Source organism: Macrotis lagotis, chromosome 4 (genome assembly GCF_037893015.1).
Source record: "Macrotis lagotis isolate mMagLag1 chromosome 4, bilby.v1.9.chrom.fasta, whole genome shotgun sequence".
Lineage (NCBI taxonomy): Eukaryota > Metazoa > Chordata > Mammalia > Peramelemorphia > Peramelidae > Macrotis > Macrotis lagotis.
Window position 1 is genome coordinate 270,849,030 of NC_133661.1, and position 13,742 is coordinate 270,862,771.

A 13,742-nucleotide genomic window follows, 5' to 3' on the forward strand; every position below is an offset into this window, starting at 1 on the left:
CCTTACTAGGTATATATCCCATAGAGATCATTAAAAAAAGGGGAAAAGACCCACATGTACAAAAATATTTATGATAGCTCTTTCTGTAGTGGCAAAGAATTGGCAACTGGAAAGTGGAAAAGTGGCTTAACAAATTACAGTACATGAATGTGATGGGATTATTGTTCTATAAGAAATCATAAGTGTGCAGGGTTTGGAAAGACTTGCATGAACTGATAATGAAGTAAACAGAACCAGGAAAGCATTGTATACATTAACACAGTGATCAAGGACAATTCTAAGAAACTTATGATAGAAAATGCCATCCACACCCGGAGAAAAAGATATGGAGTCTGAATGCAGACCAAAGCATACTATTTTCACTTTTTAAAATTTGTTTTATATTTATTTTTTCTCGTGTTTTTTTTCCCTTTAGTTCTAATTCTTCTTTCACAAGACTAAAATGGAAATACATTAAATATAATTGTATATGTATATTAGATTACACTAATAGGGAAAGAAGAAGGGAGAGAAAGTAAAAAAATATGAAACTCAAAAGGTCACAAAGATGAATGGTGAAAACTATCTTTACAAGAATTTGAAAAAATAACATTCAAAAACAAACAAAAAAGTCTGAGTGGTCCCCACTCTAGTCCCTTATCAGGGTGTGGAGGTGACTCTAAGTTCCTGAAAGTATATCATAAGCTCTGACATCTACTGTGGGGAAAGGATTTAAATGGACCCTAGGCAATAGATTGAGACCATTTCCCATGAACCAACCTAGTTAAATAAACAGACTTATCAGTGGGCTAGCCCTCTCCATGAAGCATTTTTTTGGCCAAGGAAACTCAAAAGAAAAACAAAATGGTCCTCATTCCTGGTCAATCCTCTCTTATTTTTATAGTGATGGTGGCTTCTTTCTCCCTAATAAATGTTCTACCCTTCCAAATTTCTGTATTACTGCCAAGGTGCCACTATACTGTCACTCATTAAAGCACACCCCAGGAATCAACCTCAACTTTTTATTGTCACTTACTTCCTTTATCCAATTTGTTGCAAGATCTCTTGATTTTATCTTTGTAATATTATCTTCTCTGGTATTGTAACCAGTTTAGGGTAGGATCTCATTACATGATGTCTGAACAATTAATAATCTGATGTTTGGTCTGCATGACCTTTTAAATCTCTTCCCCCTTCAGGTGATTCTCTTCTCAGTTTAAGAGATCATCTTGGGGCAGCTAGGTGGCACAGTGGTAGAGCACCGGCCCTGGAGTCAGGAGTACCTGGGTTCAAATCCGGTCTCAGATACTTAATAATTACCTAGCTGTGTGGCCTTGGGCAAGCCACTTAACCCCATCTGCCTTGCAAAAACCTTAAAAAAAAAAAAGAGATCATCTTAAAGTACAGGTCTGATTGGATCACTCCCCTACTTACCTTGGGACCCTGACCAAGATACTTCACCTTGCTGTGCCTCAGTATTCCAATCTCTAAGATTTACAGGTTTGAATTCAATAACCCAATTTAAACTCAGTTTGAACTACCAGATGTTCATATAAATACATCTAAATCTATGATACTGTGATCTTTGCTTTGACAAGTTAGGAGCAGGGAGTGGTGGGGTAAAGGTATCTATTAGATTGTACACAGACAGCTGACTCGTTGATAACTCCCATATTAATAACAAGCCTTTTCCTAATTTTAATGAATAATTTATTGTGGTATTGTGTCATACCTCTAGGATCAAATAGAAAATCTGATAATCAAACCCTTTCTTCACTTGCAGCTCACCTTTCTAGTCTTCTTACATTATTTATTCCCAATCATAGTCTCTTCAAACCAATGACACTGATTTCCTCAAAAAAAGATACTCCCTCTCTGGCTTTCTTCAAATCCCAGTTAAAAATCCCATCTTCTACAAGAACCCTTTGCAGGAGAACTCTAAATTCTAATGGCTTCCCTCTGGTGAGTATTCCCAATTTATTCAGCATACAGCCTGTTGTCCAGTTATTTGCATTTCGAGTCCCCCTATTAGACTGTGAGCTCCTCTTTTACCTTTTTTTAGTCCCTCCAGTGTTTAGCCCAACACTGCTGTTGTTCAGTCATGTCTGACTATTTCTGTGATCCCATGGACTATAGTATGCCAATAGAACCACTGGTTTTCCTGACAAAGATACTGGAATGATTTTCCATTTCCTTCTCCACTGAATTAAGGCAAACAATAGTTAAGTGATTATCCAGGATCACACAGCTAGTAAGTGTCTGAGGCTGGAATTGAACTCAGGTCTTCCTGACTCCAGGTTTTATCCACAGTTGTTCCTAGTTGTTCCTGGAACATTAATATTTGTTTACTGACTATTTGAAAGAATGATGGGAATGAAGACAGAGGGTGCTAAGAATTACAGTTAACTTCACTATTTGTACTCTAAATGTGAGATTCCCTGTTCAGTGACAGGATCCAAAGACGTCTAGAAGAGCTCAATCTATTTAAATTTGTCATTCTTGAATGAGTTTACGTAACACCATCAGTGCTGAGGATGAAAAGGTAGAAAATTTTTAAACAAAATTCAGCAAGTTTCCCCAAATTACTTCAACACACTCTGATTCTCTGTAACTTAAATGCTGAGGTAGGAAAAGGTAAGGATGGCAATATACATATAGGAAAAGTACTATTCAGAAAGAAGGAAAGGGAGACTTACAAACTCCCCTGAAGCCATTAGATTATGAATATTTTCTTCAAAAAAAGAATGAGTACATACATGACATAATGGAATCAAACACACATATATACAAAGAAATAGATTAGACATTAACAGTCAGAAAAAGGTATATTATTGATGTGGGAGTTATCAACGAGTCAGCTGTTTGCGTACAATCTAATAGATACCTTTACCCCACCACTCCCTTCTCCTAACTTGTTTTTGGGGTTTGGTTTGTTTTTTTAGGTTTTTTGGCAAGGCAAATGGGGTTAAGTGGCTTGCCCAAGGCCACACAGCTAGGTAATTATTAAGTGTCTGAGACTGGATTTGAACCCAGGTACTCCTGACTCCAAGGCCAGTGCTTTATCCACTACGCCACCTAGCCGCCCCCTACTCCTAACTTGTTAAGCAAAGATCACAGGGTCATAGATTAAGAGCTGGGAATTCAAAATGAGTTCAAATTGGTTTATTGAGTTCAAACCTCTAAAACTTAGATATCAGAATACTGAGGCACAGCACAGTGAAGTAACTTGGTCATGATCATAAGCTAAGAGACTGAGGCAGAATTCAAACTCAGATCTTTCTGACTCCAAAATATTCCACTGAATGAAAATAAAAAATACTGTTATTTGGTGACAAGAGGTATAAAACATTTTACAACATTTTATAGAGGAAAGGGATAAGAGATAATCAAAGGTTCATTCTCTTTTAAATTTATTTTAATAAAACAAAATTACAATATTAGAATTGGAAAGAAACTCAAAGGCATCTAGTCCAAGATGTACAAGTGACAAGAGTCTATTCATTTTTTGTTTAAAGGCCAGGGAACCAGTTTCCTTCCAAAGTAGCCCACTTAACTTTTGGATACGTGCTAGGAAGAATTTCTTTATATCAAGTTTAAATTATATGTGCTTTTTTGTACCTTCAACTACTGTTCCTATTTCTGTTGTCTAGAACCAAGAGAACATTCTACACATTTACAACAAATTGTGAGTTGATCAAGCTTGATGGATGCAGTTCCTCTCAACAGTTCAGAGAGCTAGGAAAACCCTAGACTAGCTATGAATAATGCTATCCTCCCCATCCAGAGAAAGAAAAACAAAGCAAAACAAAAACAAAAATACCTTCAGAATCTGAAGAACACTACATTCACTTTTCTTGTTTTGTTTTGTTTTATTTTGTTTTTTTTTTTATTTTTTGCAAGGCAATGGGGTTAAGTAACTCGCCCAAGGTCACACAGCTAGGTAATTATTAAATGTCTGAGGCCGGATTTGAACTCAGGTTCTCCCGACTCCAGGTCTGGTGCTCTATCCACTCTGCCATCCAGCTGTCCCTACATCCACTTTTCAAAAAACTTCTCTTATGTAATTCTTTCCTATATAATGGTTTTTGCTCTTTTCCCTTAGCCCTAATTCCTCATACCAAAAATGACTAATCTGTAAAGAAGTTTAACATAAGCAAGCATGTACATTATTCACCTGACTATTAGCTGCTGAGGGCAGAAAGAGTGGGTGGAAGGAAACTATGTAACTTAAAAATATGCATATGGATGAATGTTGAAAAATGTTCATAACATTGTATCTGGAAAAATATCAATTAAAACCAAATAAATAAAATCAAGCAAAACAAATTTAATTCCTCTTTAACATGAACAACATAAGTTGCTGACAGATTTCAGACAAATATAAGAAAAAAATCCAGAAAGAGGGTTTTCATGTGAATCCTGTGTTGTAAATCCTATGCTACAGAGCTTTCCATAAAACAAATTTATAAACTCCAAAATATTATCACTATATTATTTTGAAAAATAGAAATACAATAGAATAGAAAGAAATTTGGGTGAGCTACATAAGATAGTAGCTAGAATGCCAGGCCTGAAATTAAGAAGGTCTTGAGTTCCAAACTAGCCTCAGACACTAGCTAGATAATTCTGGGCAAGTCACTGAACCCAGTTTGCCTCAATTTCCTCATCTATAAAATGAGCTGGAGAAGGAAATGGCAAATCACTGTAGTACTCTGCCAAGATAACCTTAAATAAGGTCACAAAAGACCAGATGTAACTGAAAATGATTTGTGAAGATATCAGGAGACACATTGTTTTCCAGACCTAAGGCCCAACAAGCAAACTATATCCTGAGCTTGGCATAACAACAATTTTGCACTCATCCTGTGAATTAACTCAGTCATAGCCAAATTCCAGAATTATTTTATATAATTATTATGCTTTGACCAGCACCAGGTATTTTCTGGGCTCCTGTTGTATCCATATTTTGGTCACGAAGCCCTGCTAAGAATCCAACTTGTTACACTAGTACTCTTACCCATCATTGTTAGGGCTAAGGCTCATTGGGCAATCATCAGTGTAACTATTAAGATTTGCTCACGGGGGCAGCTAGGTGGCGCAGTGGATAGAGCACCAGCCCTGGAGTCGGGAGTACCTGGGTTCAAATCCGGTCTCAGACACTAAATAATTACCTAGCTGTGTGGCCTTGGGCAAACCACTTTAACCCCATTTGCTCACAAGTCATTCCCTCACTTCTGTTTGATTTCTGATTCCCCTGTCCCTAGCCTGCCTATCAAGCTCTGGACACCACAGGTTAGAGGCTGGGTCTGTCTGGTTGACAGAGTAAACTGCAACAATTTTGAGAAACATGCTAATTTTTTCAAATCGATTTATACTGCAATAATAACTATTGGACACTAATTTAGGTCAACAATAATACCTCTTTTAATGTCCCTTTTTGTAAGAGTTTATTTGAAATTTTATATAAAGAGGATTATAAATTACAAGAAAAAAAGTTAAAGTTCCATTAAACTCAATAAAAAAACATACAACTTCTATTTTCCTAGCAAGAAGAAACTGAATTATTTTCATTCATGATACCCTCACTTAATATTGCTTGTACAAGATTATACAATCTAGATATAACTTTTAAAAACAGTTTTCATCTCCAGATGTAAATTGTCTCTAATACCGTAATGGAACCCTCAAGTAAAGTCTTCAAATCAGGAGGAACCAAAGTCTAGAGCAAAAGGTATTAAGATCTATGAATTGTAAAGGAAAATATTTTAGTAACTGTATTTCAATACTATTGGTTTCCTTTACAATCACATGCATATAATATTTTGCCTTTAAAAACATTATTCTAAGGAGTCCTAAGCTTCTGGCCTCTTTTTTTTTTAAGGTTTTTGTAAGGCAAATGGTGTTAAGTGGCTTACCCAAGGTCACACAGCTAGGTAATTATTAAGTGTCTGAGGCAGAATTTGAACCCAGGTACTCCTGACCCCAGGGCCAAGTGCTCTATTCATTGCTCCACCTAGCTGCCCCCTAGAGTCACTTCTTAAGATTCTGTAAGAATCACACACACACATAAATGATTTTCTAAATCATATTAATTTAGTATAATCCATAATGAGAATTTCATTAGAGGAATTTAGTGGAATTTCTATATAGCTGTTTTTCCCTTTAAAAGCTTATATTAATTTTAATTCCTGACCCCATTTTCAAATAATATTTAAAATTACCATCTTCCAGTCTCCATGTTGTAGATCCATATTTCATCTCTAGGTAGATAAAAATCATAAAATCCTCTGACTTGAGCATTCTAAAAAAAAATACACACATACACATACAAAAGTATCAATTTCAAAGATACCAAGCATTTGTAAATTTGTATCTTAAATAAGTATTATTTTGTTTCATTTTGCACATAAGTTTTGATAAGATTTCTTAAAAAATAATAGTAACATTTTATCACATAGTGATAAGCTAACCTTCAAAATTCAGCATTTATCATGAGTTGAAAGATCCTATGAATTGGAGACATAAAGGTCTCAGAAATACATTAAAATTCTATTCTGTTATTCAATTTGGATCAATGTACAACATGGAAACAAATTACTTTCTGTGGGGGTGGGGGGAGGGTAGTAAGATGGGAGAAAAATTATAAAACTCAAAATAAATAAAATCTTTAATTAAAAAAATCTATTGTGTTAAATGTTTTACATAATTATATATATAAAAACTATATCAGATTACTCACTGTCAAGGAGAGAGGGGAGGGAGAAAAATATGGAACTTAAAATCTTACAAAAAATGAATACTGAAAATTACCTTTGCTTATAGTTAGAAAAATAAATAAATTTAAATTTTTAAAAATCCTATTTTTTGTCTTTGTACTTATACATTTTCTGCTAATGAAGGAAGATGTACCAATTTCCCCCATTACAAATTTATGCCATCTAATGCCAAGTGGATCCTCAGTGGAAGACAATACTTTTACAGTTCTCTAATCAAATAACTATCCCACTAATCACAGAGGCTTTCCCAAACCTTGGCATCCCTCTTCAAATCTCCCATTATTCTTTCTCTCCTCATGCTCTCAGCAGAGACTCTTGACTTGAAAAGTAAACCATCCACCCAGAGTTGCCTCTCATTTACCATCAGATGCTTTTGGTCAGTCTCTCTACTTTCATCCCCTGTGTCCCACAGGAAGTAGCCCTTCTCCTTGCCCTTTGACATGCATGAAAGATCATATTCCAGGCTGTCTTCTTCAGCAGATTGTCCTATTAATTTCACTCTCTCATTTCTCTTCTATCACTTATTTGTCTGCTGGACACTTCCCTACTGTCTACACACCCTCATCTTCCTATCCTCAAAAATACTCTCAGTCTTTTGATCCAGCAATACCACTATGGGTCTATATCCTGAAGAGATCATGAAAAAGGGTAAAAACATCACTTGTACAAAAATATTCATAGTAGCCCTGTTTGTGGTGGCAAAGAATTGGAAATTGAGTGAATGTCCATCAATTGAGGAATGGCTGAACAAACTATGGTTTATGTATGTTATGGAACACTATTGTTCGGATAGAAACCAGGAGGGATGGGAATTCAGGGAAGCCTGGAAGGATATGCATGAACTGATGCTGAGCAAGATTAGCAAAACCAGGAGAATGTTGTACACCATAACAGCAACATGGGGTTGATGATCAACTTTAACGGACTTGCTCCTTTCATCAGTGCAACAATCAGGCACAATTTTAGGGTATGGAGAATATCATTTGTATCCAAAGAAAGAATTGTGGAGTTTAGACAAAGACCTTTAATTTAAATTTAAAAGGAAAAAAAGGTTATCTTATGTAATTTTGCTATCATATATATATTTCCTTAAGGATATGCTCTTTCTCTCAACATATTCAATTTTATCAATGTATAGCATGGAACAATGTAAAGACTATCAGACTGCATTCTGTGGGCGGGGGAGGGAAGCAAGATTAGGGGAAAATTGTAAAAATCAAAAATAAATAAATTTTAAAAAATACTGTTACTTAATCTATCCAAACTTAATAGTTATTTTATATTTCTCCTCCATTCTGAGGTTTTTCAACATCCTTGAAAAGACTGTCTACTCTTAGGGTCAAAGTGTCTGAGGCCAGATTTCCTGAATCCAGGACTAGCAGCACTCTAACCAATGCACCACCTAGCTGCTCTCTCTAGTTACCAATGATCTAATTGCCAAACTTAATAACCTTTTCTTAGTCTTCATTCTTCTTGATCTCTCTTCAGTCTCTGAAACTATCAATCTCTTCCTTGATGATTCTGGTGTCAAGAGTAGAAAGAGCACAGGCCTGAAATCTGGAGGACCTGAATTCAAATTTGACCCCAAACATCTACTAGCTCTGTGACGCTATGCAAGTCATTTAACCCCATTTGTCTCAGTTTCCCCAACTATGAAATGAGCAGGAGAAGAAAATGGTAAGCCACTCCAGTATCTTTGCCAAGAAAACCCTAACTGGGGTCACAGAGTTAGACAATAAAACAAAACCTTATGATTCTCAGATCTACTTGTCCAGCCCTAATTTCTATCCTGACTGCTAGAGTATTACCTCCACTTGCCAACTAGATACTTTAAACTATGTGTTTCATAGACATCCTTAATTCACCAGGTCCAAAACTGAACTAATTAACTTTTCCCTTAAGATTTCCTTTCATAAATTGCTCTAAATCATTACTTATTAGAGAAATGCAAATTAAAGGTTCTCTGAGATACCACCTCATACCTCTCAGACTGGCCAATATGACCAGAAAGGATAATGATCATTGTTGGAAGGATTGTGGGAAATCTGCCTCTATTACATTGTTGGTGGAGCTGTGAATTCATTCAACCTTTCTGGAGAGAAACTTGCAATTATGGCCAAAGGGCAACAAAAATGTGCATACCCTTTGATCCAGCAATACAACTACTGGGTCTATACCCTGAAGAGATGATGAAAAAGGGTAAAAACATCACTTGTACAAAAATATTCATAGCAGCCCTGTTTATGGTGGCAAAGAATTGGAAATCAAGTAAATGCCCTTCAATTGGGGGATGGCTTAGCAAACTGTGGTATATGTATGTCATGGAACACTACTGTTCTATTAGAAACCAGAAGGGATGGGAATTCAGGGAAGCCTGGAGGGATTTGCATGAACTGATGCTGAGTGAGATGAGCAGAACCAGAAAAACACTGTACACCCTAACAGCAACATGGGGGTAATGTTCAACTTTGATGGACTCACTCATTCCATCAGTGCAACAATCAGGGACAATTTGGGGCTCTCTGCATCCATCTGTATCCAGAGAAACAACTGTGGAGTTTGAACAAAGACCAAGGACTATTACCTTAAATTTAGAAAAAAAACTGATATCTTATTGTCTGATCTTGCAATCTCTTATACTTTATGTTTCTTCCTTAAGGATATGATTTCTCTCTCATCACACTCAACTTAGATCAATGTATACCACTGAAACAATGTAAAGACTGACAAACTGCCTTCTGTGGGGGGTAGGGAATAAGATTAGGAAAAAAAATTGTAAAACTCAAAATAGGGTGGCTAGGTGGCATAGTGGATAAAGCACCGGCCTTGGAGTCAGGAGTACCTGGGTTCAAATCCGGTCTCAGACGCTTAATAATTACCTAGCTGTGTGACCCTGGGCAAGCCACTTAACCCCATTTGCCTTGCAAAAACCTAAAAAAGAAAAAATTTCCTTTCATAACCATCCTCCAATTAATCCAGGCTAACAATCTAGGTGTCATTCTTTCTCACATCCCATACACTGTTAGAAGCCAAGTAATGCTAATTTTTCTACAATATGTCTCTTTATCTCTTCTAACACTCCAATCACCCTAGTGCAAGTCCTCATCATCTCACACCCAGATTTCTGAAATAGTCTGCTAGTTGGTCTCTCTACCTCAAGTCTCTCCCCACATTAGTATCTTTCCCAAAATGACCTTCCTGAAGTGTAGATCTGACCAGTTTCCTCATGCCCCCACCATCTGTATACTCCAATGACTCCTTAGCACCTGCAAGATCAGATGTAAAACCTTCTTTTTGACTTTTAAACCTCTATTAGCACACCTCCCCCTCCCAAATCTTTCCAATCATCTTACACCCCTTCCTCCTTACTGCGACACTGGTCTCCTTGTTATTAAACACTCTTGACTCTGGGCTGTTCCCCATATATAGAATGTGCTCTGGCCACATCTCCCTCTTTTAGATTCCCTGATTTCCTTCTATTCTAGGTAAATTTCATCTCTTGGTAAAAGCCTTTATCAGTCCCCCTGAAAGCTAATAATGCCTTCCCTCTGAGATTATGTTCAGTTTATTTTGTCTATATCTTGAGATAAAGTTGTTTGCCAGTTGACTCTGCAATCAGACTGTGAGCTCCCCGAGAAGAGGGATTGTGTTTTATGCCTTTCTTTGAATTTCCAGTGCTTAGCACACAATGCCTGGCAAATAGTAGGCACTTCATAACTGCTTTTATACTGACTATTGTGGCCAAATTAGGAATAAATTTTGCTTGACTATACACAGTAACTTGTTACAAGAATTTTTTCCCTCACATTTTCAAATGAAGGGATAGGGAGATAGAAAGGTGAAAAACTGGAACTTCATTAACTGAAAACAACATAAGTAAAAAATTCATTTTCTTACAAAAGGAAGACTTTAATAACAACATTTTTAGAATTTGTGCTTTTTCCCCTAGCATTTGTGGTAGATTTTTTTTTTTTAGATTTTTTGCAAGGCAAATGGGGTTAAGTGGCTTGCCCAAGGCCACACAGCTAGGTAATTATTAAGTGTCTGAGACCAGATTTGAACCCAGGTACTCCCGACTCTAAGGCTGGTGCTTTATCCACTACGCCACCTAGCCGCCCCTGTGGTAGATTTTTGATGTTCTATTTATATCTTTTGTGAGCCTGACCTTGTCATCAAAGGTACATATCTGGGAGAGATAGGTGGCATTATGACAACAACCTATGGCCACTGACCAGGGTCAAAATGGGAACAAAATAGCTCAGTTCCAAGACCTTAGTTCTTTTGTTGTTGTTGTTGTTGTTGTTGTTGTTGTTGTTGTTTAGATTTTTGCAAGGCAGTGGGGTTAAGTGGCTTGCTCAAGGCCACACAGCTAGGTAATTATTAAGTGTCTGAAGCCACATTTGAACTCAGGTACTCCTGACTCCAGGGCCAGTGCTCTATCCATTGCACCACCTAGCCACCCCTCAAGACCTTAGTTCTAATCACACTGGGATCAAATACCTTCATTATAGTTCAAGACAGTCATTTGATCATCATACAACGAGAAAAACATTCTTCATATTCTCTAAGTCAGCTTTCAATTTATTAATATAATTATTATAATTACAATTATATAATAATTATTATTACCTATTTGCTGGGTAGTAAGTATACAAACACAAAAATAAAATAGACCCTACTCTGAATAGAATTTACATTCCATCTGGGAAGACAGTGTGTATAAAGTGATAGGGATAGGGGCCAGACCAGAAATTTCATTGGTACTAAGAACTCCTCATGTGAGGAAACTTCTTTACCAATACAGGTTGGTATCTTTTTGGCAACTTCATAGAAGAGATACTTAAATCACTGAGAAATTAACAAACTGTATCAAAAGCCACATTAGAATCAAAAAAGTCAAATTTGAACCCAAGGTTTTTTTTTTTTAGGGTTTTTTTTTGTGAAAGGCAAATGGGGTTAAGTGGCTTGCCCAAGGCCACTCAGCTAGGTAATTATTAAGTGTCTGAGACCAGATTTGAACTCAGGTACTCCTGACTCCAGGGCCAGTGCTTTATCCACTGTGACACCTAGCCACCCCTTGAACCCAGGTTTTAAAATCAGTTCTCTACCCACTGTATACACTACTTTTAATTATATAAAAAATAAATGCAAAGGAATTTTATGGGGAGAAAGTACCAGCAATTGGAGGGGTCAAGAAAAAATATTACTGTAGAAACGGCCCTAAGCTGAACTTTAAGGTGGAAGCAAGGATGTCCAATTGTACACAAAGATGGAAATGGAATAGTATTGTCTGTGAGGAACATCAAAAAGGCAAATTTGGGTGACCCGAGACTAGAAGAGGTTAACATATAAAAAAAGACTGGATAGGCATATCGGTGTCAACTTGTGAAGGGTTTTAAATTCTAAATAGGGAAGTATATATTTGATCTTAAGAGTTAAAACTGAGTAGGGTCAAATCTATACTTTAGAAAAATCCCTGACAACTATTTAATAGAAAAAAATATTGGAATTGGAATCACAATACTTGCATTCAGTCCTAAATTTAAACCATAAAAGTTGCCCAACACTACCATTCTTTAAAATTTGCAGAGCGTTTTACAGGTATTTCATTTTATCTACACAGTAAACCTGGAACTAAAGCTAAGACAGAGACACTTGTTACTAATAGTTACAGTTACTAACTGTCTGAGACAGGATTTAAACCCATCTTTCTGGCTCCAACTCTAGTGCTCTATCCCCTACAATGTGTGATGCTTCCCTAATAAAAGGGAAGGGTTTAGACAGAGAGATACTAGACTAAACTGGAAATACCAAGTGTAACTGGTCTTAATTGGTCAAAGATTTCCAAAACTAGCTTTTCCAGACTAACAGGAAAGCATTTTAAAAGTGCTAAGAGAAATTGCTAGTAACAGTTGTTGTTTGTCAATCCAATCCTCAGGATCAAAACAATATTATATGCCCTCACCTTGGGCACTCAGAACATCTGAGGGTGCCCAAAGAGAAAAGGAAAGACACTTCAACCTGTTGCTATTATAGCTTTTGACCTCATCACTCAAGTGAAATTGCTCTCTCCAAAATTAATAACAATCTCCTAATTGCAAAATATGATGTCTTTTCTCAGTCCTCATCCTTCTCACTTAGCTTGTATTTGATCCTGGTGATCATTCTCTTCCAAGACACTTAGTTTTGATGACTCTACCAGTTTATTCTTCTACATGACTGAATGCTCCTCATTCATGTTGAAAGCCCCAACTTATGGGTTATTTCACAAAATATTCTTTTTTCTTTCATCACCAATTGCCCACTGGCCATTTCAAATTGGATGTCCTGGAAAAAATTGCAAATCCAACATGGCTAGAAGAGATCTCATCATCCATCCTTCACCTCCCCACCCCACAACTCTCACAACTTCCAGATTTTACTTTTTCTCAGAGGTACCACTTTCCTTCCAGTTTCCCAGATTGTCAAATCTTGTCATCTCAACCATCACATCCATACAACCTCTTCTCCCTACTCACAGTGTTCAATCCTCATCACCTCCTGATTACATTATTCCAACAGTCTATTGCTTGTGGGATAAAATATAAATTCCTCTGTTTAGCATTTTTAGGTTCTTCACAGAAAGCTCATCTTTATTTGTCACTGGACACTTCTTCCCCTACCTCCTTTTATGCAACTGAGGAAACTGGCCTTCTCATTGTTGCTGACACATGATGCCTGTCTCCCTGCCTTGGCCATTTCCCAAACCAGCACGTCCTCCCCCTCACCTCTGCCTCCTTCTACAGGAATCCTTCCCCCATTCCCTCAGCTGCGATGTCCCTGTGTCCCATATAACTAAACTACTCTGGATTCTCTGTATACAGTAAAGTAGATATTTGTCTGCTCCCCCTTATCCTTTCATTTCTTCTACCTCCCACACAGCGGTCAGCACAGACATTTGACAGGTGGTCATTTGACAAATGCTGGCTTGCTGGAAGAAGAAATAAA

The 13,742-nt window shown here is 37.0% G+C and overlaps 1 protein-coding gene across 2 annotated transcripts in view; it reads right to left on the bottom strand.

Annotated features, from left to right (window-relative positions):
* KLHDC2 (kelch domain containing 2) overlaps positions 1–13,742 on the bottom strand; it is a 29,111-nt gene that overhangs the window by 14,541 nt on the left and 828 nt on the right. The window contains exon 2 of one of the 2 annotated variants that reach the window (XM_074236011.1): positions 6,201–6,280. The exons of the other annotated variant lie outside the window; for it this stretch is intronic. Coding sequence (XP_074092112.1) covers positions 6,201–6,280 — 80 coding nt within the window. The remainder of the gene's footprint in view (positions 1–6,200; positions 6,281–13,742) is intronic. 2 annotated transcript variants of the gene reach the window in all.